Source organism: Apteryx rowi, unplaced genomic scaffold (genome assembly GCF_003343035.1).
Source record: "Apteryx rowi isolate R43461 unplaced genomic scaffold, aptRow1 scaffold_31, whole genome shotgun sequence".
NCBI classification, from domain to species: domain Eukaryota; kingdom Metazoa; phylum Chordata; class Aves; order Apterygiformes; family Apterygidae; genus Apteryx; species Apteryx rowi.
In genome coordinates this window covers 3,096,382-3,119,183 of record NW_020449530.1, presented here as the reverse complement: position 1 = coordinate 3,119,183, position 22,802 = coordinate 3,096,382, and the positions used below count along the sequence as shown (strand labels likewise).

General features: G+C 37.6%; 1 protein-coding gene across 5 annotated transcripts in view; it reads left to right on the top strand.

The window, feature by feature from the left end:
- ERC1 (ELKS/RAB6-interacting/CAST family member 1) overlaps positions 1-22,802 on the top strand; it is a 315,358-nt gene that overhangs the window by 14,228 nt on the left and 278,328 nt on the right. For all 5 annotated transcript variants that reach the window (XM_026070417.1, XM_026070415.1, XM_026070416.1 and 2 more), the window contains one exon: positions 4,465-5,289. In XM_026070417.1, the coding sequence (XP_025926202.1) occupies positions 4,621-5,289 (669 nt within the window). In that variant the 5' untranslated portion in view covers positions 4,465-4,620. The remainder of the gene's footprint in view (positions 1-4,464; positions 5,290-22,802) is intronic.

Sequence of the window (22,802 nt, the reverse complement as noted above, 5' to 3'; positions counted from 1 at the left end):
TGGGTTTTTTTTTTTTGTTTTTTCTCCCTCACTTTTCTTCACACTTCAGGAGGGAATGGTATTCCTACCCTCTGTCACTTCTTAACTGTCTTACAAATAAATCTGCATGAATTTGTTCAGGTTGCATTTGACTACTTTTTCAGCATGGCAGCTTCCAAGGCATGTGTTAGCAGCTTTCATGCTGCTTGGAATAAACATTTTTACTGATGGTTCTGGATACCGCTGTACTTCTTGGAATAGTACCTGCTTTGCTATATTGAAGGAAACTGAATTCTCCATTGCCATTCACTGACTGTGACGAGACTATTATGGGACAGATTTGTTTTAGTTGACTCAAATTGCTCTGTAGTACATTTAAGCATTTATTGTGAAACTATAAGCATGTTCTCACAATTCACGATGTTCGTCTTTGAATATTTTTAGACAGTTACCTGTGACATTTGAATGTTTTTCTTGCCTGTCACTTCAGTCTATTGGGAAGATACATTGATACCAATCTTATCACTTCCATATAGAAAATGTGATCATATCTGTTCTTATTTAAAACCTCTGTCTACAATATTGTGTAATTCTCGTCTTTTTTTTATGCTTCTGATAGCCTATATTTCTTTCAAGCTTTTCCAGAATCTCTGAGATAGCATTTTCAACTGAAACTAAGGCACATTTATCGCATATCTCTATACTTGCAAAGCTGTTATGCCAATTTCTTGGTATCTACATGAAGTTTTTACCCTGGCTGAGGTTAATTTTTTGGAATGGTTTTTATTTGACTTGCAAACATGATGCTCTTTGAAAATTTCTGTTTACTTAGAAGTTCATAACCTGTCATTGTCTAAATCCCTCAGGTGTGAAAGTATGTAGGCTACCCTGAGGGGAAAATTGTTTAGCACTAGCTTGAACGGTTTGGTTTTTCATAAGTTTTCAGTTTATAGTCTAGTAATCTTAGGTTAAGAGTTCCTGTATTGACAGAAAAGACCAAAGGTTTTTGAACCGTACAGAAGTGCTTGCAAAGGAAAGGGGTCAGTTACATTCGTGTCACAGTTGGACACTCTTCCTATGTGGTTAAGACCATCCTGTAAGGTTAAGCGGTTACTTATCTGTGAATAAACTTAGAGTTGGGAGAAAAGCAGCAGGAGAAACACTGCTGCATTTTTGGACTCACAAGAGATAAGAGATAAATCTCTGTGCCAGTGAAAACACTGAAACAGGCTGCATGGGTGGAAAGGTGTATTTAGTTAATATGTGGAAGGGTGTCTTCACAACTGTAAAGTCTAAAAACTGTGTAATAGAAGTTCTCATTTCTAAGCCCCCGGGAAAAATATTGGGGTTTTTGGTCTTCCAGTTTCCAAAGACAGGTGGTTTTATTTGTTCGTTTTAAGCTACTGCTGATTTTTTGGAAAGTGAGTGCAATGTAAAGCATGGAATGGATGTTAGAGTACTTAGCTTTCCCTGAGTTTTACATGTACCCAGTCTTAGAATCCTTTCTGTAACTCTAATCGTGTTTTAACTAGACAGCTAATTCTAGCAGCTGGTATCTATAGTTTGAATAACTCGATTTTTCTGGAGTAGTGGAAGGAATGGTGCCTACCTGCAAAACAAAACTTGGAGTTGAGTTAGTGTATAACTGTTACTTTCACTTAAGGTGGAAGAAAATTAATCTGATTTTTTGTTGCATTAGCACATTGCTACTGTACAGCAGATTGTGTGGTACCAGCTGCTTTCAGCTGTGTGGGAAGTTACTTTTCTGTCAAGGACATTAATCACTTTCACTCTTTGAAAAGCTATTAATAGGTTGACAAAATGCTAGCTAAAGCAAAGAGAAAGCAATTTCATGAGTTTAACTTAAATTTTTCCTTTTTGGGGTGACTGACTCATTAGAAATTATCGAAAATCTTTTTTGTGCTTCTTACATGTTGTTCAGTGCTTACATGCAGAAGTATCAGCTAGTAAGAGTGACATATTTGTAGCAATGTTTAAAATGTTTTCTGTTTCTTTGGAGAAGGTGCTTTAATTAAAGTGTACAGAATAAAACATATCTAGTCTGTCAGCTTGAGTTAAACTTATTTATAACCGTTAAGAGAATGAGCGTTTGCAAGGATTTCATGTGATGAGTTTCTAGTAAATGAATTAAATGCTTTGGTTTGGATTAATTTTCCTGAGAATCCCTGTGAATACAAACTCTCAGTTGAATGTATGCTACATACTGTTTAAGAAATCATATGTAGCTTGTTTGGAGTGCTGAACTGGTGTCACAGCAGCATTATTAGCACTTTGCTATTTCAAACACTGAGATTATTCTGAAATAGATTTTCTTTTTGGAAAGAGTGTTTTTCTTATGGATCTAGGGCATAGAGTCTTGATAATTGAAGTCAGCCCAGCAAAACACTGTAGATTTTATTATAGAGGTTATTTCTGTACTGGCTTGCATGAGGATATGCAGGTGAAATAGAAGAAACTTCCTGTCTCTAACTTGTATTTTAGGGAAAGGAATCTGTAGATGGTGTTTTGGTAGCTAACTTCAATTATTAATGCAACTGGCTATCTTCCCCCCCCCCCCCCCGCCCCCAACTCTCTCCTGTTTTCTTTTACATAAATGTTTAAAATATTTCATTGCAATATCACTGCCAGACTGAGTAGACCATATATCATAGTCATTTTAAAAAGGGGGAGCATTTGAACTTTTTGAGCACTGATCACAAAACRCAGTATCAACTTCTACAAGCTGTGTAAAATTACTCATGCTTTTGCATCTTCTATGAAATAGTGTATAAATGACAAACTACTGTTTTACTCTGATACTCTGATTTTGTTTTCCCTTTAAAACTTAAAAAATGTTTCTTGTATTTTTTCATTCCTATATTAACTATTTTTTCTGAGAGGGAAAATTTTGCATCTCTTCATTAGCCTGTTCTCTCTCTCTGCCCCCCAACCTCACTGACTGTTCCAGTATTTTTCAAAATATCTTTTTTGGTCTAACACCCCCCTCCCACACACACACACACACACACCAGTTCTACAATTTCTTTTGCAAGTGTACTCCTCTTTTTTTAAATCTAATCTTTCATCTGCTTGCCTAGTTACTGTCTCGCAGACATGTCCTCATTCATCAGCTTGGAAAACTTGGATGATTCCTGATATCTGGAAATAGGTCAGACAAAAACAGGTACAAAAGGAGAGGAGTTGGGATATGTATAATGATGCTCTTTGGACACTATTTGGTGTTCTTGCATCAAGCTGGGGGAGGTCAGACCAAGAATAATTTGTGTGGTTCTAGTTTTGATATCAGTTGAGCCCAATGGTGGCTTGAAATAGTTCACACCAGAAAAATGTAAAAAATGAGAACTGTGTAGTGGGAGTAGTCCTTCAGTGCAGTGTTTCAGCCACAAGAGTGGATTTAATCCCTGCCTCTTGCTCCTCTGCTAGATCTTGAGCACTAACTAGTCTCAGCACAGTGCCCCTATGCTAAAGAGGTCCCTGCTAGCAGCTCCAGAACAGCATGTTGTTACAGTGCAGAAATATATGGAGTTTTACTGCATGTGCTGCCAGAGTAGTACATGTGATACAGGGGGACTGCAACATGCTGTTCCTCTGCTGGTAGAGGTGCTTCTTTTTGAAGAGGTCCCTGCTGTTGGAATGATAGTGTTTAATGGAATTAATCTGAGGTCATAAAAGTTTGTTTTTGATAGATTTTTGTTCAGGTTAAACAAAGACTTCGGAATTTAGTCTCAAACGTGACTCTATTTCAAGAGAAAATAAGAGACTGAAACCAGTTTTCAGCCCAGGTATAATTCTCTTTTTCCGGTTAGCCTCATTGGTTTAGTTGTGTGGTTTTTGTTCTTGCACAGGGTAAATACCTGTAGTTGCTTAAAACCTTTGCAGTCAGTAACAATTTCGTGATTCTTGTCAGTTTCACTTCTAAGTTTTCAGTGGGAGCAACAGCAATGTAAAGTGACTTGCCATTGCAGAAGACTATCAGAATTGTTCTACTAAATACTATGTTCACATTTGACAGATTACTTTCACAGTGACAGGGTTTAGAAGCTTAGGGGCCTACAGAAGATAGCAGTATTTAAAGGAAAAATTACTACTGAGTAGGCTGTCAATTGTGATTGTCTCTCTTACTCAGAAAAGTAGCAGGTAAAGGATAAGGGCTTCTTAGAAATAAGAAAAAGATTAGACTGCTTTTGTAGAATTCAGTTCATGACTAACAATTATGACTTAAAAATTGATGGATACTTTGGGGGCTTTTATCTCTTTACTGTAATAGTATAATAACAGAAAAACAAGAAAAGTTCCTTTCTGAGTTCAAATATTAGGATTTAAGTAACTGATCCCTTTTTTCAAGAGAGGGAATTGAAAGCATGCTGAAGAAATGTAACGGCAGTGGAACATAACTTATGCTAATGTGGGACAAAATATTTTGTGATAAACTAGGTATTTAATATGTTGTTTTTATTGATACAGATATGGTCCCGAATATCATGAGCATGTGACTTCAAAAATGGACAACTGGATCTATTGCAAGTTGTGATTGGCCTTAAGCTGACTTACAACCATAGAAGAACTTCACAGGATTTCTCTTTTACGCCTATCTAATTGCCTCACATCGCCAGCTTAATCATGTACGGAAGTGCTCGGTCAGTTGGTAAGGTTGAGCCAAGCAACCAGAGTCCAGGGCGTTCACCACGGTTGCCACGATCACCGCGCTTGGGCCATCGTCGAACGAATAGCACAGGGGGCAGTTCTGGAAGTAGTACTGGGGGTGGCAGTGGGAAAACCCTTTCTATGGAAAATATTCAGTCTTTAAATGCTGCCTATGCTACATCTGGCCCTATGTACCTAAGTGACCATGAGAATGTGGGTGCAGACACTCCCAAAAGCACCATGACCTTGGGCCGATCTGGGGGGCGGCTGCCTTACGGTGTTAGGATGACTGCAATGGGTAGCAGCCCTAACATTGCCAGTAGTGGAGTTGCCAGTGATACTATTGCATTTGGAGAGCACCACCTCCCTCCAGTGAGTATGGCATCTACTGTGCCTCACTCACTGCGCCAGGCCAGGGATAACACAATAATGGATCTGCAGACACAACTCAAAGAAGTATTACGGGAAAATGATCTGCTTCGCAAGGATGTGGAGGTGAAAGAAAGCAAGCTGAGTTCTTCCATGAACAGTATCAAGACCTTCTGGAGTCCTGAACTAAAAAAGGAGAGAGCCCTGAGGAAAGATGAAGCTTCAAAAATCACTGTTTGGAAGGAACAATATAGAGTTTTGCAAGAAGAAAACCAGGTTTGTCATCTAACGTCACAATTGTGTTAGTGTGTACATGCATGCAATAGCATGATTAAATTAATTTAACAAGCTTGCACCTCACGCTTGCGGACAAATATACTGGTACTTTTCCCACATAAATGGTATGAATGAGATGTGTTTTCAACTAGCAAGTCTCTTTAAGTGTTTACTGTCAGAATTACAAGCCACCTCTGAGGGTTCACATCTCCCGTTGTACTTTTATATGTCATGTACTTTTGGACTAGAACTGATACTAACCATTGTATTTCCCTTTAGAAGTATTTTACCCTGTTCATTATTAATATTTCTGTAGTGTTAACCACTTGAAGCATTTTCTGAGCTGCAGAATATACCAACTGCTGACCCTAAATACAACTGAATTGTTGCTGAATGTTGACAGATTGCGAGTGAAACAAAGTTCACATTGCACTGCTGTCATTTTAGAGCTCTAGTTAAAACCTCCAGACCTGGGGGTTTCACAAACAGTTATAAATGTGGATACACTTAAGTAACACTGTTTAATACCTGCTTATATATTCCTTTGTCATTAGCTGTGCACATCTTGTTATACAACTATCATAAAGCACCTTGCAGTTGTTTGTAGTGGTCTGGCTAGTTAGAGAACAGGCAGGAGAACGAGAATCTTGGGCATCTAGCTCTTTTATCTTGTCCCTCTTGAAAGCATCCCCAGATTAAAATAAAACAGAGGGGTTGGTTAAAACTGAGGGTTTTTTGCAGTCGGCACTAGTCATTACAAACTTTTTTTAGTTTTCCCATCTAGATCTCCTTTCTAGCTAATACTGAAGTAACAACTCATCTTTGATTTAGTATCCTCCTGTTTAGTTGTTTTCAGCCAAGTGTGAGTTAGGAAGCGCTCTCTTTTCTCCTGTAAGAAATCCCACCTTTCATGTGGAAGATGGGCCCAGTGTCCAGTTTCTAACGTTTTCCTAAAGTTAAGTTGGCTTTCACCATGGTAAAATTAATTTCCCTATGGGGTTTTTAAAATATCCAAGAAAATTTAATGAAATGTTTTCCATAATTCAAGTGTGATCGTGTTCTTGAAGCTTTGTTGGCATACTTGCTATTTTAGGGGGTGGATTTTTTGGTTTTGCTTTGGAAGATGGAGAGGAGAGGGAAAGCACTGGAGGAAAAAGTAATGGTAGTACTTAATATGTTATACTCTACTTTCAGGTGACCTATAATTTAAATAGTAGTTTCATTTTGATTACTGACAATTTGTTACACTGAAGCTGTCTGTTCTACTTCTTAAAGAACTTAGATGCAGCAAACAAGTTGCTTCTCCTGAGTTAGTATGAAATAATTTAATGAACTTTTTATGCTGTTTCATAGCCGTATTCTTGCTTTCCTGGTAGTATGACAACATGAGATCTGTTAACATGTGCAGCATTTTAGTATTCATTCTAGTATGTCTTGCTGGAATGAAGAAAAAATTCAGTGAAAAGTCACTTTCATTATACTGGTACTGTACCTGAATGAAACATTAAAAACCATCCACTCTTGAAACTCTCTGGTGTTGTACGTATTTCAGTTGCAGCTAAGTATTTTAATTCCTAAATTCTTTTCTTCTGGTTTTAAAGTTGCATCTTCATACTGAGGAAAATGTCTTTGGAAGGTGACAACACTTTTAACACATCAGTTTTGATATTTGAGGATGCTGTGGAAATCTTGCAAGAAAAATATGGTAAATGTATCGCTTAGAATGGAATGCAGGGTTACTGAATATGTATAAATTGGAGAACACTGGTTCCTCTTTCCCAGTGTTTTTCCTATCTTTCCTTTATTCCCTAATTAAACATTTACAGATATTTCCAGGCCACTGTTCTCTAGGCAATCACTGTAATTACTACCACGCTGGTGGAATTGTATAACTTTGGTCTGAAAAAAGAAGGGTGCAATTTAAAAGTAAAAGGGTATTATTGCAATGAGCTGTAAAAACTGAGAATGCTAATTAATAGATTATAGTTAGCTACCAGTGTGTCCTAATTAAACTCTGAATTCATTATGTTGTCTATAGCCTTCTGGAGTTGGTCACTTCAGCCTTTATAAGGAAGATCAGTTTAATAGGATTTACTGTAATTAAACAGACTTCTCTGTTTAGACACCGAACAAGGGGTTTCTCTCATCTGTGGGGGGACCGGAACAATCTGTTCATTACCCCCTATAAAACTAGCTTAATTTATTCCTGCTACATTATCTTTCAGCATACTTGCAGGAGCTGATGTTTTAGAGCTCAGTACTGGTKTTTCTGCACATCACTTTTATTAAAGCCTGCTGGCATGGGCAGGACTTGTGCTTTGTACTGAGTTTAGCTAAGGACAAATGCAGTGGTAAAAATTGCCTCAACTCAGAGCCAAGATGCTGGGTGACTCATGCCACTATCTGATAGTTATCTCAGTCTCTTTGCCRTGATCTTGGCTCCTTATTCTTCTGTGCACACTTGATTGTCCCTGGTTGGATTTTTATTACTGTTTTGTCACCTCTGAATGATTGAGTTGCCCTTTAGTTTTGGAAGATGTTAAAAATACTTAAAAACATGACCTCTGGTAGATTACCACCTCAGTCTCTTACAAAACAAGCACTGATGTCTTTGGGATTTTTTTGTTTGTTTGTTTCTCAGAATTTATTTGCAAATAAATCATGGTTTTGTTTGTTTTTTTCATTTCAAAGAAAAATTTCTTTCCAAGAATGTTTTAGGTTCAGTAAAGATCAGAGAACTCCTTTTGAAAAACCTAATAGGGATATTGGAGACTCTGTCACCTGTCCTGATGCAGTTGCATCTAGTTTTTTCTTTTAGGGCAATAGGAAGAGGGGATATCTTGCATAGCACAGAGAATATAGTGCAGATGCATCTGTATAGGTCTCAGTTGGGTCCAGAATGCTTAGGCCTTGCTTAGCTGTATTGTTTTGCAGCCAGCTTAGTTGTGAATGCAGCACAGTTGTATTCATGGGATACTCATCTGAGCAAATATTCTAGCTCTGGAGTGTAGCATATGCTGAGCTTTTGTTTTTACCCTTTCTCATTGATCTTGAAGGGCTGGAAAATACCCTTCTTCGGGTAAATTGGGAATATCATTGCCATTTCTTTTTGAAGTGCTTAAAACTTAACGTGAAAAGTATTCCTGTAGTTAAAGTAAGTTCTTGAAAAAAATACAATGGTTTTCAATGCAATTTGGGTTAGTTATCCAATTAGGCTTTATTAGAAGCCAAAGGGAGAGTGCTAATGACTTCTCAAAAGCTAACAAAGCCATGCATATCCAAGGAGGAACTGATGGAGCCAATAAACAGGAGTTTGTTTTTGACATGGTATCACTCTCCACAGCATGCTTTAGGAACTCTATTTCTCTTCAGTTGAAAAATTCATTTTTAGTGTGAGTGTGGTTTAAAGTTTGCCTTGAAATCCCTTCATCACAAGCCAGAAGAGGGAAGGAAAGGCAGTGAGTATTTTTGGTACTTTTGATGCAAGTTATTTCTCTAAAAATCATGGACCATTATGGACTATGTGGAATCTGAGAACAAGGTACTCCTCTCAGTTGCTTATACCAAGGTGTTTGTCCATTAGTATAACTAGGTTTTGAATTCGTGTTACACTAACATCCTGCACCGAAGCTTGTCTTCCCATGCTGACTCATCTGTGTTAAGATCCGAATTATGTTTCTGCTGAAATAATGTGGTGCTGCTGAAAATATATTCTTACTTTGATGCCTCTTTTTGGTTAGAGGCCTTGGATGTCTGCATAAGAGTGTTTAACCAAGAAAATGTTTCTGGAAGGAATTTCACCTTACTGGGGCAAGCTCTTGAGGATCATTGTCCCTTACTCTGTGATGGAAAAGTGTGGCTGGTGTGCTCCAGCAGGGTTCCTCTTCAGACTTCTAGTTGCATCCCCACCATCCAGAATAGCTTCTCCTTCACAGTGGTCTGGAATGAGCATCTCCCTCTTTAAAAATACAGTTGTCCATTTAAATGTGTTTGGGTGCTGCTATTATGAGACTGGCTGAAATTCTAACGAGTGTACTTTTCCTCTGAAAATCAATTAATTCTCATTCCTCCACAGATTTTATTTTTTAATTATATAAAAATAACGTTTTGATTTGTTTGCCCTAGTGCAGTACYGTTCAAATACTAATACCATTCTTGAGTTGGTTGTCAGTTGATAGAAAGCTAGACTTTATCCCATTATGGATATTTGATTGTGCAATATGCAGTTGTGTAGTCCTTACCTAAAGGCATTATAGGTATCCTCCAGCAGCACACTTAAATAATTTGCCGATGGCAGATGTTTGTTAGCTCTCTAGAATGCTGCCAACTTCAAGGTTCTTCCCCTTTTTCCCCCAGGTGGAGCATGAAATTGTAACTTAACTTGGAGTTGTTCTAGAAGAGAGTTGTCTCCTCAAGAGAGCTTAGTATCTGAGGCATTATCAAGCTGCAGCACTGTCTAGTGACTTCAAAAAATTGTCATGTAATGGGCCAAGAGATGGGCTTTCTGCTTCCCGCCCCTGTGCATTCCTAGAAGGAAACTGCAAGTTTTGTGCCAAAGTTTCTCAATGTTTTTTTCCCCCCATATTTTCCTATGGAGAAGAAGTTAATACCTTGAGYTGCTTTGAAGTGTTGGATAGTCTAAACAGCTGGTCTCTGCTTGGCCTGTTAAACATATGAGGGGAATGCTACCAACTTAAGCAGCTTTTTATAAAAGGGGTGGGATAAGCGGTACTGTTGAACTTCTTAGTAGCTCAACTGCACTTCTTGTTGTTCAGCTGTGGGAGGAGTATTCTTGTATTCTAAATACCAGGCCCCCTTTATAACAGGCTCCGTTCCTCCACTCAACTCATTCTTTGGCTGCTATATATTGAGACTGTTCAGACATTGCTCCCCTACCCAGGGTTGCACTATTTCCCCCCTCCCCCCACCATTTAGTATGCATATTCCTGAAGAGTCTTTTCCATATTACTGTGTTTTTCTAGAAGCCATATTATCTCTCTTGACATTATGTTAATTCAGATATTCAAGTTCTTACTTTGTTATCTTAAATATTTTTACTGTACAAGAATGAAATATGTAATTTGAAACTTTGTAAGGCTCAGATTTGGAACAGATCAAACGTCCTATTGCTTATTCAGTGAACAGTTAACAATGATAGATGGTAGCAATAGCACAGAGATACATCTTAGTAAAGAGGTCTTGGACTGATATTTTAGCTTTCTAATATCAAATCTGGTATTCTCATGGGTCTGTCTTATGGTTTGTGGTATTGATTTTAAGTAGAGAGGAGAGAAGCACTTTCAATGGAACTGCCAGTCCATGGAAAAAGGGTTGAAGTGATATTGGTAATGCATGCAAGCCAGTTCTTGTGTACGCCTGCAAGGCCAAAAAGGGAAAATTGAGCCTATTTTTTTTTTTTATTGTAATTTGGTGATACCAGGAAGCCTTGTAGACTTCAAGATGATGCAGTAGAGGCTAGCTTAAGTGGCTTACAGTCTCTAAGCTGTTATTGAAAGTGATTTTTTTTCAGCAAAGTGGCTATATAAGATACTGTTTACAGTCTGTAATTCTTGAGGCATTAGTGAAAGAAAGAACCTTCTGGTTTTAGGATGAATACAAACGTGTTTTGAGATAAGGGCTAAAGAATGGAAAAGTTGAGGTGATATTTTTGTACTCTTAAAGTGGTTAATTAATGCCAGCTATCTGAATTAGTAACTGAAGAAAAATATTGTGAAATACCACTTAAACCTCAGCTGGCAAGAGGTGGAAGAAGAGGAAGAACAACTTGATAGTGTTTTGTTTTTCTCCGAATACCATGGAGTACCATTATGTGTTCCAGCATAAAACTTTCCTGAATTCATTTGATGTATCCTTGTGTTTAGTGAATACAAGAAAATATCAGTGTTTTGGGTAATAGTGGTTTGTGGTGATTTGCACTCCTCAACAGAAATCAGCTTACGATGGCTTGTCAACAGGTAAGCATAACTATTTGAGATTGTTATTTTTTCTACAGGGATAATGCTTTGTTATCCTTTGGTATCATCTTCAGCATGATCTGGCAGAGAAAGTGAAAAATAACAGCATTCTGCTAAACACAGTGTCATAATTGTGACTTTAACTTTTATTTTCAGTACAAAAGGTGACTCTAGTCCTTCCAAGAGGACCCCAATATATGCCTCCAAATACTTCGTAAGAATGTAGTTACGTAGATCTTGTTGGTTATGAAACTAAGTTTTGCCAAAAAGATTTCTTTTCGAGGTGCAGTAATTGTTATCTTGAGAGAGGGGGAAAAAAAGCTACAATTATGACCCTTTGTTTAGTAGAATGCCGTTATTTTTCACTATATCTGTCAGATCATGCTTAGTTGCTGACCTCCTGTGCTAAAATCACTTGTTGTATCTAAGTGACTTGCAGTAATACTTTAGACTAAAACAAAGTTTTTTGGTTATATAAATAGCCTTGGAAAGCAGATAGCRGAGATGATTTTTCTTAAACTCCATTCTAATTTAAGAGATCGTATTAAATCACCAAAAAAACCATGATTTAGTGGGGTGGGGTTTTTTTTTGACTGCTGAAAAACTTTGAAGCTCAGTCATGCCCCATGTACMGTCACCTTTGTTTCCAAAGAATATTTAAATAGTCTGTTTTCCTTCATTTATCCTAAGACAATTATTGTATCTTTTCTCTTTTGTAACCTTGAATAAACACCAAAAACTGTGTTGAACTGGTTGGGAGAAGTTAGGGCATACCAATGTACATCATTTTACAATGGCAGAGTTGATGTTTACATTTAAACCATAAATAAAAAACATAATTGGAAAGCTTCATTAATAAAATCTAGAAAAATATCTGAAGAGTTTTATGATGGCTTGAATTTCTGTTTATTAAACTCATTAAGAAAGCCACCTTATGGATTCACTCTAGAAAGAGATTGGTTTTAAAAAACAAAAACATAAAAACAGTCCCTTTATAGTATACTYGCTCATTGAAACAAGCTGAATCATAGATGCCAAAATGTTGGCACAGAGCACCTATTAAGAGTGCTTTCAATTATCATGGCATCAGAAACCTGAGAACTTAAGCTTATAGCAATGTATAACAACTACAGGAACAGATATCATTGGACTTTGCCTCTTCAGTCTAATTTTAGCAACTTTGTTTCTAAACTGGCATACTAAGTAATATATAGTCATCAGTAAACCTAATATTTTGATGGATCTTCATCCTGTTAAAAATGTCTATTCATCTATGTACAAGTTTGTTTTTTTAATTTGGTTTGAGTTTACATGTTATGACTCTTTGCTGTTTTTAAATAAATGGCTTAAATGTGTATTTATAATCCTTGTTCAGTTTCTAATTGTTGGAATTTCAGGTTTTGTATATATCTTCTACAAGAGTTTTTTTTCCTCTTCTCTTTACTGAAAAGAGTTGCTCAGGATGGGAGAGCAACAGACTGAAATGTGTTCTTTGTAACAGAGTATTTCGTTTTGCTTATGTGTCACAAACGGAACGAAACCATTCCATGGTATAGCTATGAGTGCTTGGAATAGCACAGACCAAGTGGTGGTGTAGCAACAGAGATGAGCTTGTGGGGGTGAGAGAATGGACTGGCTTCTTCTCATGAAGGTGCTGCTTTATGGTAATTTAAGGTATATAAGAAATTATGACCTAAGTCATTGGCAGCAGTCTGCATAATGCAAGTTCAGCATATCTGAGTTTTCTTCACTTTCATTGATTTCTGCAGCAGTCAACATAGCATTACATCTTTGTAGGGAAAACTTCAAACTTTTATTTCTAATTTCTTACAACTTTAATAAGGGATCTTATTACCTGCAGGCAGCTTCTAAGGTATTTCTCTCTCATCTCATTTCTGGGCTATTCAGTTGCTGGTGCTCCTGTAGGTTTTAGGAAGAGAACTAGGCCAAGAAAAGCTGGAAGCAAAAGGCTTTCTCAGCGTTTCATTGGGAAGCTTGTCTGGCTATATGGGTAGTGTTCTACCCGTGTGGGTTTTTCTTTCGTCTGGCATCCCAGCCCAAGTTGGGTTCCACTTCAGCAGTTCAGTCTCTGCAAAATCTCTGCAGTACTGAAGCTGGCCAGGCAACAGAGCAGCTAGGACTGAAAGAACTGTATGGAGGTGCAGCTCTCTTGTCTTTTCATTGTTTGGGGCAGGCTGGAAGAGTGCACGCAGTATTTGGTAACCTGGTGCATCATTGCATTGATATGGGCACAAGTACAATGAGTGTACAGAGTTTCTAAGCATGCTATTGTGTTTAACAATGAGACTTGTACAGAAACACAAAAATGAATTTGCTCATATAGTTATTTTGCAACTCTGATTTATTCGGGGTTTAGCCAGGAGCATTTCCTGCAACTTCTGAATTGTCTTCTAGAGTCTTTTCCTGATACTGGCTGGTCCCACAGTTAAACTAGTTCTCAGTACTAAAGAATTCTCTCATCCTCCCAATCCAAGCCAGTGTGTTCATAAAGTTTTCTTCAAGTTTGCTCTGTAAATCGGCAAGTACATCCTCCTATCTACAATAGGCTGCTTTTCCTTTTCCTTGGATAGGGACTGCTGATCCAGAATCCCCTTGAAACAGACTGAGGAAAATGAATTAGTCCTTGGTGCTCTGGGCTGCTTGCAGTTCCTGTGTGGATTGCTTTTAAGACCTGATGACTGTAGTTACTATTTTGCTAAATGCTATAAGTTAACAGGGGCAAGCAATTGTACAGAGGCATTAAGATTTTTCCAGAATTTGACTCAAAAGGAATTTAAAGGCAATATATAATTTACACGCAGTCTCAGGCAGTTCGTTGCCAGCAGAAAAGACCAGATCATGGGAGTAATGCTTTGTCTAGTCCCATACATAACAATGAGATGTACTTCCTCTTGAGGGAGGGAGAGAGGGAGTAAAGTCAGCAGTCTGATTAAAAGATGTTTTTCAGTGCTCCGCAAATACAGCAGAGAGGTGGGGAATATATTCTACTACATTTTAAAGTGCTTTGTTAACATCTGTTGCTGTATGACATCTGCACTGTTCTAAAGTTCTGTAGCAGGTTCCTATGCCTTTCTGTTTCTACAGTCAATCCTTTTCCTGCTTCTTCCCTCCTTTTCTTCCTCACATCCCTGCACCACTTGGTAAGGGAAAGAAACAAGGGGACAATCTAGTTTTGGAAAAACAAGCAAGTAATAAAAGGTAGGCCAAGAAGCCCTTTTCTGTCTAGCCTGTGTTAACCCTCACTGGTATCTGTACCAAAGCTAAATGTTTACTTTTTTCCTTCCATAGCTGATTGCACCTGGCATTTAAAAAAAAAAAAAAAAAAAAAAAAAAGCAGAGCTTACCCTCCTCAACACTGTGAGACTCTTTATATAAAATTTTTTTTCCCTTATAGGAGTTATGGAATTGTCTGAATTACAGTAGTGTGTTTTTTAGCTGGAATCATATCCCAAATGACAAATACTTCTTGCTGCCTCTGAGGAGAGAAGAGTTTTTCTGACAAATATTTGGTATGTCACATATTGTCTTAGAGGAGCTGCAAGTGCAAAAATGCTCACCTCAGGCTTAACCTCTGAGTGAAGTTATTTCAGATCAGGAAGAAATCCCGATGCTGAAGGTAATTGCATGTCCCATAGTAGATCTCCCTTCTTGCTGTTAGAAAATAAAGCAAATTTTGTTGACCACTGGCATAACTAGTTAGACCTTCCACAACATAACAGGATGTTAGTTCTTAGGTGAACAGAAACAAACCATGAAGCAACAGAAGTGGCTTGAGAGAAATAGGACTCTTGTCGTTAGTGAGGTAATATATCCACACAGTCTAATCCAGCATCCAGTGTTGCAGGTCTAAGCCTCCATGAGGCTTGTTCTTATGGCTACATTTCTTTTGAAAGATGGGAGCATTTAACACAAAGTACTTGGTGTGCTGATACTTCATCTCAAAATGTGTATATGAATTTCCTAACAGTGGTTTTGGCTTGTATGACAAAAGGCTTCAGTATTTTTTTTGCTGACCGACAGAAGCATGTCCGTGCTGATGGTGACAAAAGTTTTAGGCTGAGAATTAGTGCTATTAGGCGAAAGTGTTAATCCCAGAAGAATCCTAGAAAGAGGAAATAGGCTCAAAGAAAAACAAGTGGTCTTACAGTAAAGACTTTAAAAAATTAGACTGTTAGGAAATGCTGTGTCCTGCATGGACTGGTGGAGGCTAAGGAAGTAACTTTGGCTTATCTCCCTGCTTTGGATAAATGTGGAGAATCAGATTTGTTTAATGATTCATTATTCATCCCTGTTCAGTCTAGGAATACAAGTAATAGCAGTGTCTGCTAGGTAGAGCACAGTTGCACACCAATATCTAAGCATTTTTTGGTTATGCTGGTTAGTGCTTCTGATGAGGAAGGAGAGAAGAATCTTAAGAGCATAGAGGTAAGCTCTAGATAATTCTTTGATCTGGCAAAATATGGGAATCTTTGTGTTTTATGTTAGCACAACAAATAACAAAATATATGCGCTTATCTGAAGTCTTCCTTTTGTGTGTGTGTTAAAATTCGTAGATATAGTTGTTTCTAGAGATTAATAGTTTATCCAGTGTAATTGGACATATAGGAACTGACAGCCTAAGGTTTGCTTTTGTTGAGGGTAAAGGAATTTTCCAGTCTTATTTAGTTTGTAAATCAGTTAAGTAAAATCATATTATACTGTCTATGGAAGCTTTCATTTGGAGGACAATTTTTAAGGCATTCTCCTTCAGTAGGTATCTGGCAGGTCAGATTTGGCTTTACGATTGTGGGCCTGTTAATGTGTAACCATTTTAATAGATCTGCAAGCCTAGTTACTCAAAGGGGGGACCTTCCTAAGGAAGCATAGGTATATTTTCATATTGCAAAGTAAATATACTGTGCTATAGATGCAGTCAACAGCATTTTTTACGGGTTAAGAAAAATTAAACACCTTAGCCATCCTCTTTGCAAAGAGCATTTGGACTTGTTTTACTTGTTCTGATCACTTAAGTGTTTGGAAGATTCCCCCAAATTGAATTATCTTTAATATTGTATTTTGGGGGGTGGGGGGATGGAGGGGAAGTCATATTATAATTCACCGTGCAATAAAATGAATTGATTCAAACTTCTCTTAACATTTGAATCTGTTTTGGTTTGAATTGGCAGATGTTTTTGACAGTAAGAAGAGTTTTAATAAATATACTTTGGCCATGGTTCATAAGAAGCTCTGTGCAAATGCTGGACCAAACAGTTGAAGTGAATATGGGTACTATAGTGTGTAACTACATTATGATCTGTAATACCTGAGTTTCCAGCTTTTTGAAATTTTGTAACATGCTAATGGGATCCTACTAGTAGTTCCACTCTTACCACTAAGTCATAATAAATGGAAATAGTATGGTAATTATTTTTATGAAACCTATCTGAATTTTTTTGAGCTGTATTGTTTTTTTAAATCACCCAAATATGTTTAAAATTTAGCTTAAAATCTGACTTTGTGCTTAACAGAAAGCAGTTGAGCAAATTTGGTTGTCTTGCTGCCATTACTTTCTCTTTCCCCCATCCTTCTAGAAATAAGATTCAAAATCCAGTGATTTCTATTTAAGGAAGGTTCCAGGTTAGTATTTCTGTCAGGGAAAGGCTTTTACTTTTTTCCTAAGGCTGGGAATGCATTCAAGACTAGCCTTTTAAAACTGTGCATGCTGTGGATTTTTTGTTTGTTTTTTTTTCCAAAGCAGAATCAATTTAGTGTGTACTCATTCAGAAATGATCAGTCTGTTTTTCAGATAGCTGAGTCAGCTCAAATCTGTATGTCTTTAAGACATCTGAGATCTGTCTTTTTTTTAACTGTGTGAGAATTGTCATTAATTCATACTTAGCATCACTTCTTTGTTAATTAACTGGTTATAGTGTTTCATGTCAGACTTGTTTAATCTGAAATATTGCAAACCTGTGGAAGAAAGTATTAATTCATTTTTTTTTTTTTACAGTTAATGTGGCTGTTAATGTTTTCTTGTGAACTGCTGTATGCTAGACCATCTTTGAAGGGTGATTTTAAAAAAGTAGATCTGTACTTTATATGTTGTACCTGTTAGCAAATAATCTGGTGCAGTAAGAACTGATTATAGATAGAAGTAATTGGTGCTGTGACCCCTTCATCTATACTGTATAAAGTTTGGGAGGTTTACTCTTGACTAGTTATATTCAGGTCTGTTGGACTTTTGTTGCACTTGTGGTTTTATGYTGTCTGAAGGAGTAATCCTCTGCTCACTTCTTTATTTGTTACCCTGTATTTAGGGTTTGGGGTTTCTTTGGGGTGCATCTGGAGCAGACATTCTGTTTTAGTTTCCTCCAGTATCTAGTTGATGTTCTCTGGTCTGTGAAACAAACCAGCCTATGGTAAGTGGGGACTATCTGAGGATCTTTCAAAAGATCTGCTGCTCCAGAAGAAGTCTGCTGCAGATGTAGTCACATTTGCACAACTACTAATGTTCAAGACTATGAAGGAATTTAAATACTGATAAATTAAACATTTCAACACTCTAGGAGATGCATGTTACTTTCCCGTCAATAAAAACATATTAGAAAATGTTTTCAAAACAGTAAATTGGGTAAGAGGTAACATAATCTATTGAAAATCATGCAGTTAGCATGATCTTGAAGAATTTTGTCCTTTGTATTAACCATTAAAAAGCAAAATAACCCCCTCCTATATAAGATAACTTGATACATTAAATGCTGTGAGCTCTTCAAAGTTCATGTATTCAGGAGAGCACTGTAGTGCCCTTAGTGTAGTCTTGAATCAAGCCTATATCTCATTTTTGCCACCTTCTCTTGGAGAGTGTGGAGCTTCATTTGTCCTGACCAGTTGACGTGTATATCTCTGCTTGAGCAGTTCAGTCATGGTTAGTTTTGTTAATCATATATGGATGAAGGTACTAATTTCTAATAGTATACCAGTAACTATCACGGTAGGTCAATACGCCATACAGGCTTCTGTGCAACTGAAAGGAAAGATTTTGCTCCTGAACACTTTAATTTTCTGGACTTCAAATTTGTTCAGCCGATGAGTATTTCATGAACAGCAGGCTTCACTGCCAAAATACAGAAGTGACATTTATTCCATGAAAATGGGTTATTTTAACTAAGTATTTTTATATTTTTTCACTGATCTTTCATTTCAAGAGGAAATATAGTAYATTTTTCTTTACCGTCTTTTTTTTGGAAATTCCTACCTGATACACAATATCTTTGCCTCTAAGATTCTGTTCAGTTAGAATTTTTTTGTTCTTTTGAAAATCCATGTTTACTATTTTTGTTTCTAATGGTTATGTATAATACCAACAATGCGAAGCAGTGAATAACTTGCAAAACTGTTCACCAGATGAACCATTTCTCATAAATCTTTACTTTTTCAGAGTGATCAGAGACCTGGTAAAAAGCCTACCTTGAGTTTATGGAAATCATTTTCTTATTGGATAATAGATTTGCACACAAAGTAACTAGTAAGATTTTTCATAACTAAAAAGGCAGAACATGACTACTTGATTTTGGTGGCTTTATGGTCTTTATTAATCCTAAAGTAACTAGTTGAGGTTCTTCCAGGTATAGCTGACACTTTTCATCCCTTGTGCAGTAAGTGATAAGCTTGAAGATGCAGCTAATGAGCAACACTGTATTAGTACTTCATCAAGTAATAACATTGATATTGCTGTTGTAAATTATCAGTTTCCAGAAGGAAATGTTCTGAATTAACTTCTCAGTTGTTTTCAGAACTTGTCTACCACATCAGTTTTCTTCAGTGTTAAAAGGTAATATTAAAAAGTACAACATTAAATCAAGAGAATAGGAAACCTATATAAAACATTAAGTATAAGGCAAAAGAGATATTTTATGAAGTAAATGATTGGTAATTATTAACAGCATGGTCATATACAGTACTTGAGTTGATAGAACTGCTGCCTTTTCATCCAAAAGTCTTTTATATATTGATTTGTGATCTTTCTGGCTGGTTTCTTGTTCCTTTAGTCTCATTCCTTACTTTTCTCCTATCAGAATTGATCGTCTTTGGGCTAGCTGTAAGGAGTTAAGTAGCACAATTATTTTTATGTCACTTTTGGTGTTGGAATCATTTAGATTGCACAAGTTCAGTTTTGTGCAACAGGTTACGCCTTAAGGTGCATACACATATATTTTCAAGCTTCTTATTGAAATGGCCAATATGAGACAAGAGCCCAATTTTTTATGGAATTTTAATAGTGCCTTATGTTCACAGCGCAGTTTGTCTTGATTTCATAGTTGCGAATAATTTATACCTCTTCTGAATGGTCAACAGTCATGTGAAGAACAAAGAGTATGAACATCATTGTAAAAATGGATGGAAATGCTTAACCACACCTGGAAAGAACTCTCTGAAAAAATATATAGCTGTTGTCTTAACCATATTTTTCCATTAATCTCAGTTTTCTGCTCATTCTTGATACACCTTTAATTTCTGCAGCAAAATTCCAGATCCTATGTACAGTATCGGTAATTACTATCATTATGATTTTTTCCCCCTAATTAGTAACATTCAGTTTCTGCACCAAACAAGGCAGGGTTGCTGTTGTAATAACATGAGTACGTATTCAACATGTGGAAAGCTCAGCAGAATCCAGTCACCCAAATGCTAGGAAGTCCTGAACTTTGCACGTATTTTTAATGTAGTTCTTGGATGGAATTGTTTTTAAAAAAAGTTGTAGTTCACTGTTTTTAATCTTCAGTGACTTGACATTACTGTCGCCTTTGTTTTTGCTGGTACTAGTTTTACACAGCTCTAGGTGAACTGAGTCTCAGAGCTGATCTGGTTAAAAAGTAACTTGACAAAAAGGTTAATTTTCACCTCAGTCTGTTTAAAAACTAGTGCTAAGGGAAATAAGATTAAAAGATATAACCTTAAAACTCTAGAGATGTTTTTGTTGCTGTAAAACATGTTTTGTAATGAACTCTAAAATGAAATAAAGCTTGCTTATACTGTCAATAAATTGTTTGTTTCCTGCTCAGAATGGCTATTTCCAGAACAGTTTAGACAGAAAAGTAGATCCTGATCAAATTTTTCTTTCGATATTACAAGTTGACTAAAAAATAGGCTTTGGTTTCTGAAAATTCCCATGCTTGGGTAAGTATGAAGGAAAGGAATAAAGAGGGCTTTTCTCAACTCCTACTTGTGGAATATGGGATTTCTTCAAGAACTTTTAATGTGTGATGTAGACTAGTGTTGGTCTCCTGAACAGATTACTCAATTTCTTCAGCCTTCCCACTCAGCTTCCTACATTCTCATACAGTATGCRAATATAGAGATAACACATCTGAACAAAATGTTGCATCTTTCTGTGCTATGCCAAGGTCTCCCAGGTCTGCCTCTATGCTGAGAGGCAAGGTTCAAGGAGGAGGATAACTACCAGCAGATAATAAGGACTGAGCAGGGTTTACTTGAAAAAAATCAATCCATACCAGCCCATGCAACTACACAAGATGAATCTGAGGATGCTAAGAGAGCTGAGTGATGCCACTGCAAGGTTTCTTTCTATCATCTTAAAAGATTGTGGAGGTTGAGGAGGGGTCTCCAACAACTGGAGGAAGGCAAATGTTGCACCATCTTCAAAGGAGGCCAGATGCGAGCCATGGAATTACAGACTTATCCTCACTTCAGTCCCTGGAAATATTGTGGAGAGAGTCCTGTTGGAACATATTTTTGCATACATGGAGAACAAGAATGTGGTTGGAAACAGTCAGCCTGGGTTTACCAAGGGTAAATAACTGAAGCATTTGTGCTGAGGTCATGCCTGACCAAACTCATTGCCTTCTATGATAAAATGACTGGATTTGTGGATGAGGGAGGAGCAGTGGATGTCATTTACATTTACTGAGCAAGGCTTTTATCACTGTCTTCCAAGTTAGGATGTTATGGTCTGGGTGGGTGAACAACCAGATGGATAAAAAGCTGGTTGCACGATCAGGCTCTGATGGTAGTGTTTAATGGGCCAAACTCTACCACGTTGCTGGTAAAAGTGGAGTCCTGTTTAACAGCTTTATCTGTGACCTGGAAGGAGGTGACAGGGTGAGATTGAGACTGCAGATGAGTTCAAACTAGGGGAACCAGTCAATATGCTCAAGAGCAAGGCTGACGCTCAGAGGGACCAGGAACAAGTGGACAGGAATCTTGGGAAATTCAGTAAGGATAAATATGAAGTTGTGCAAGTAGGAAGGAAGAACCCCTTGCAACAATACAGGTTGGAGACTAACAAGATGGGGAGCAGCTCTGCAGAAAGAGATGGGGGGGGGTGGTCAGCTGGACAACAAGTTGAATGTGAGCCAGCAGTGCACCCTAATAGCAAAGAAGATTGCCAGAATCCTGGACTGTTTTAACAGATCAAGGGAAGTGATGATCCTTTTCAGCTTTGCACTTGTTAGACCACATCTAGAATACTGCATTCAGTTTTGCCCCCCCCCCCCCCCCCCCAGTGCAAAAAAAGACATCAATTAAAGTGGAGCAAGTTCAACAGAGGGCCACTGAACTGATCAGAGGGCTGGAGCACAGGTCCTTGGAGAAGAGGCTGAGGGAACAGGCTTTGTTCAGCCTGGTGAAGAGAAGAGAAGGCTTTGAGGGGACCTAATAGTAGCCTTCCCATATGATGAGGAGGTTGTTGAGAAGATGGAGCCAGGCTCTTTACGGTGGTGCATGGCAAAGAATGAGAAACAATGAGCATAAGTTGAACCGTAAGGTTCTGAATGATTATTAGGAAAACCTTTTTCTCTATGAGGACACTTGAGCACTGGAACAGGTTGCTAAGAGAGGCTGTGTAGTCTCCATCCTTGGAGGTTTTCAAGATCTGACTGCATTGAGTCCTGAGCATCCCAGTGTAATGTCACAGCTGACCCTGCCTTGAGCAGGCGGTTGGACTAGATGATCTCCTACTGTCCTTTACAACCTGAATTATTTTATCATATTTCTGCTTTGAAATGCTAGTTGGTATAGGATACTATGTCTGCTTATGCTTCTAACCTAAATCATAAACAAACACGATTCTCTTATACTCATCTTACTTCAGAAAGATGTGGAGGGAGTCACATACATATGCAGCGTGTATCACTATCAAATTATGTATCATTAAGAGTATACTAAATTGTCAGGCTTTGAAAAGTCCCCATCTTGTGATTCAGTTATGCCTTCTAGTAAGTGTAATAAAAGTTACTAGCATACTTGGGTAAAGAATAGATGCAGTTTCTGCAAGTCTTTTCTAAATGGATGAAAAAAATATAATTACTTTAGAAAGAAGTCTTTGCCTTTAACTCCTGATGAAAGCTAGCCTCGGATTTATCAAGAAGTGTAGATCTCCCATCCATCAGTGCTTTGGCAGCTATAGCTTCACCTGCATAAGATTATAGAAATGAAAAAGCCCATGTAAGATCTTTAGTGAAAGAAAGCAGCATTCTCAGTCTCTGGGACCATTGTTAGTGCAGTCTAAGCTTTCCAGTT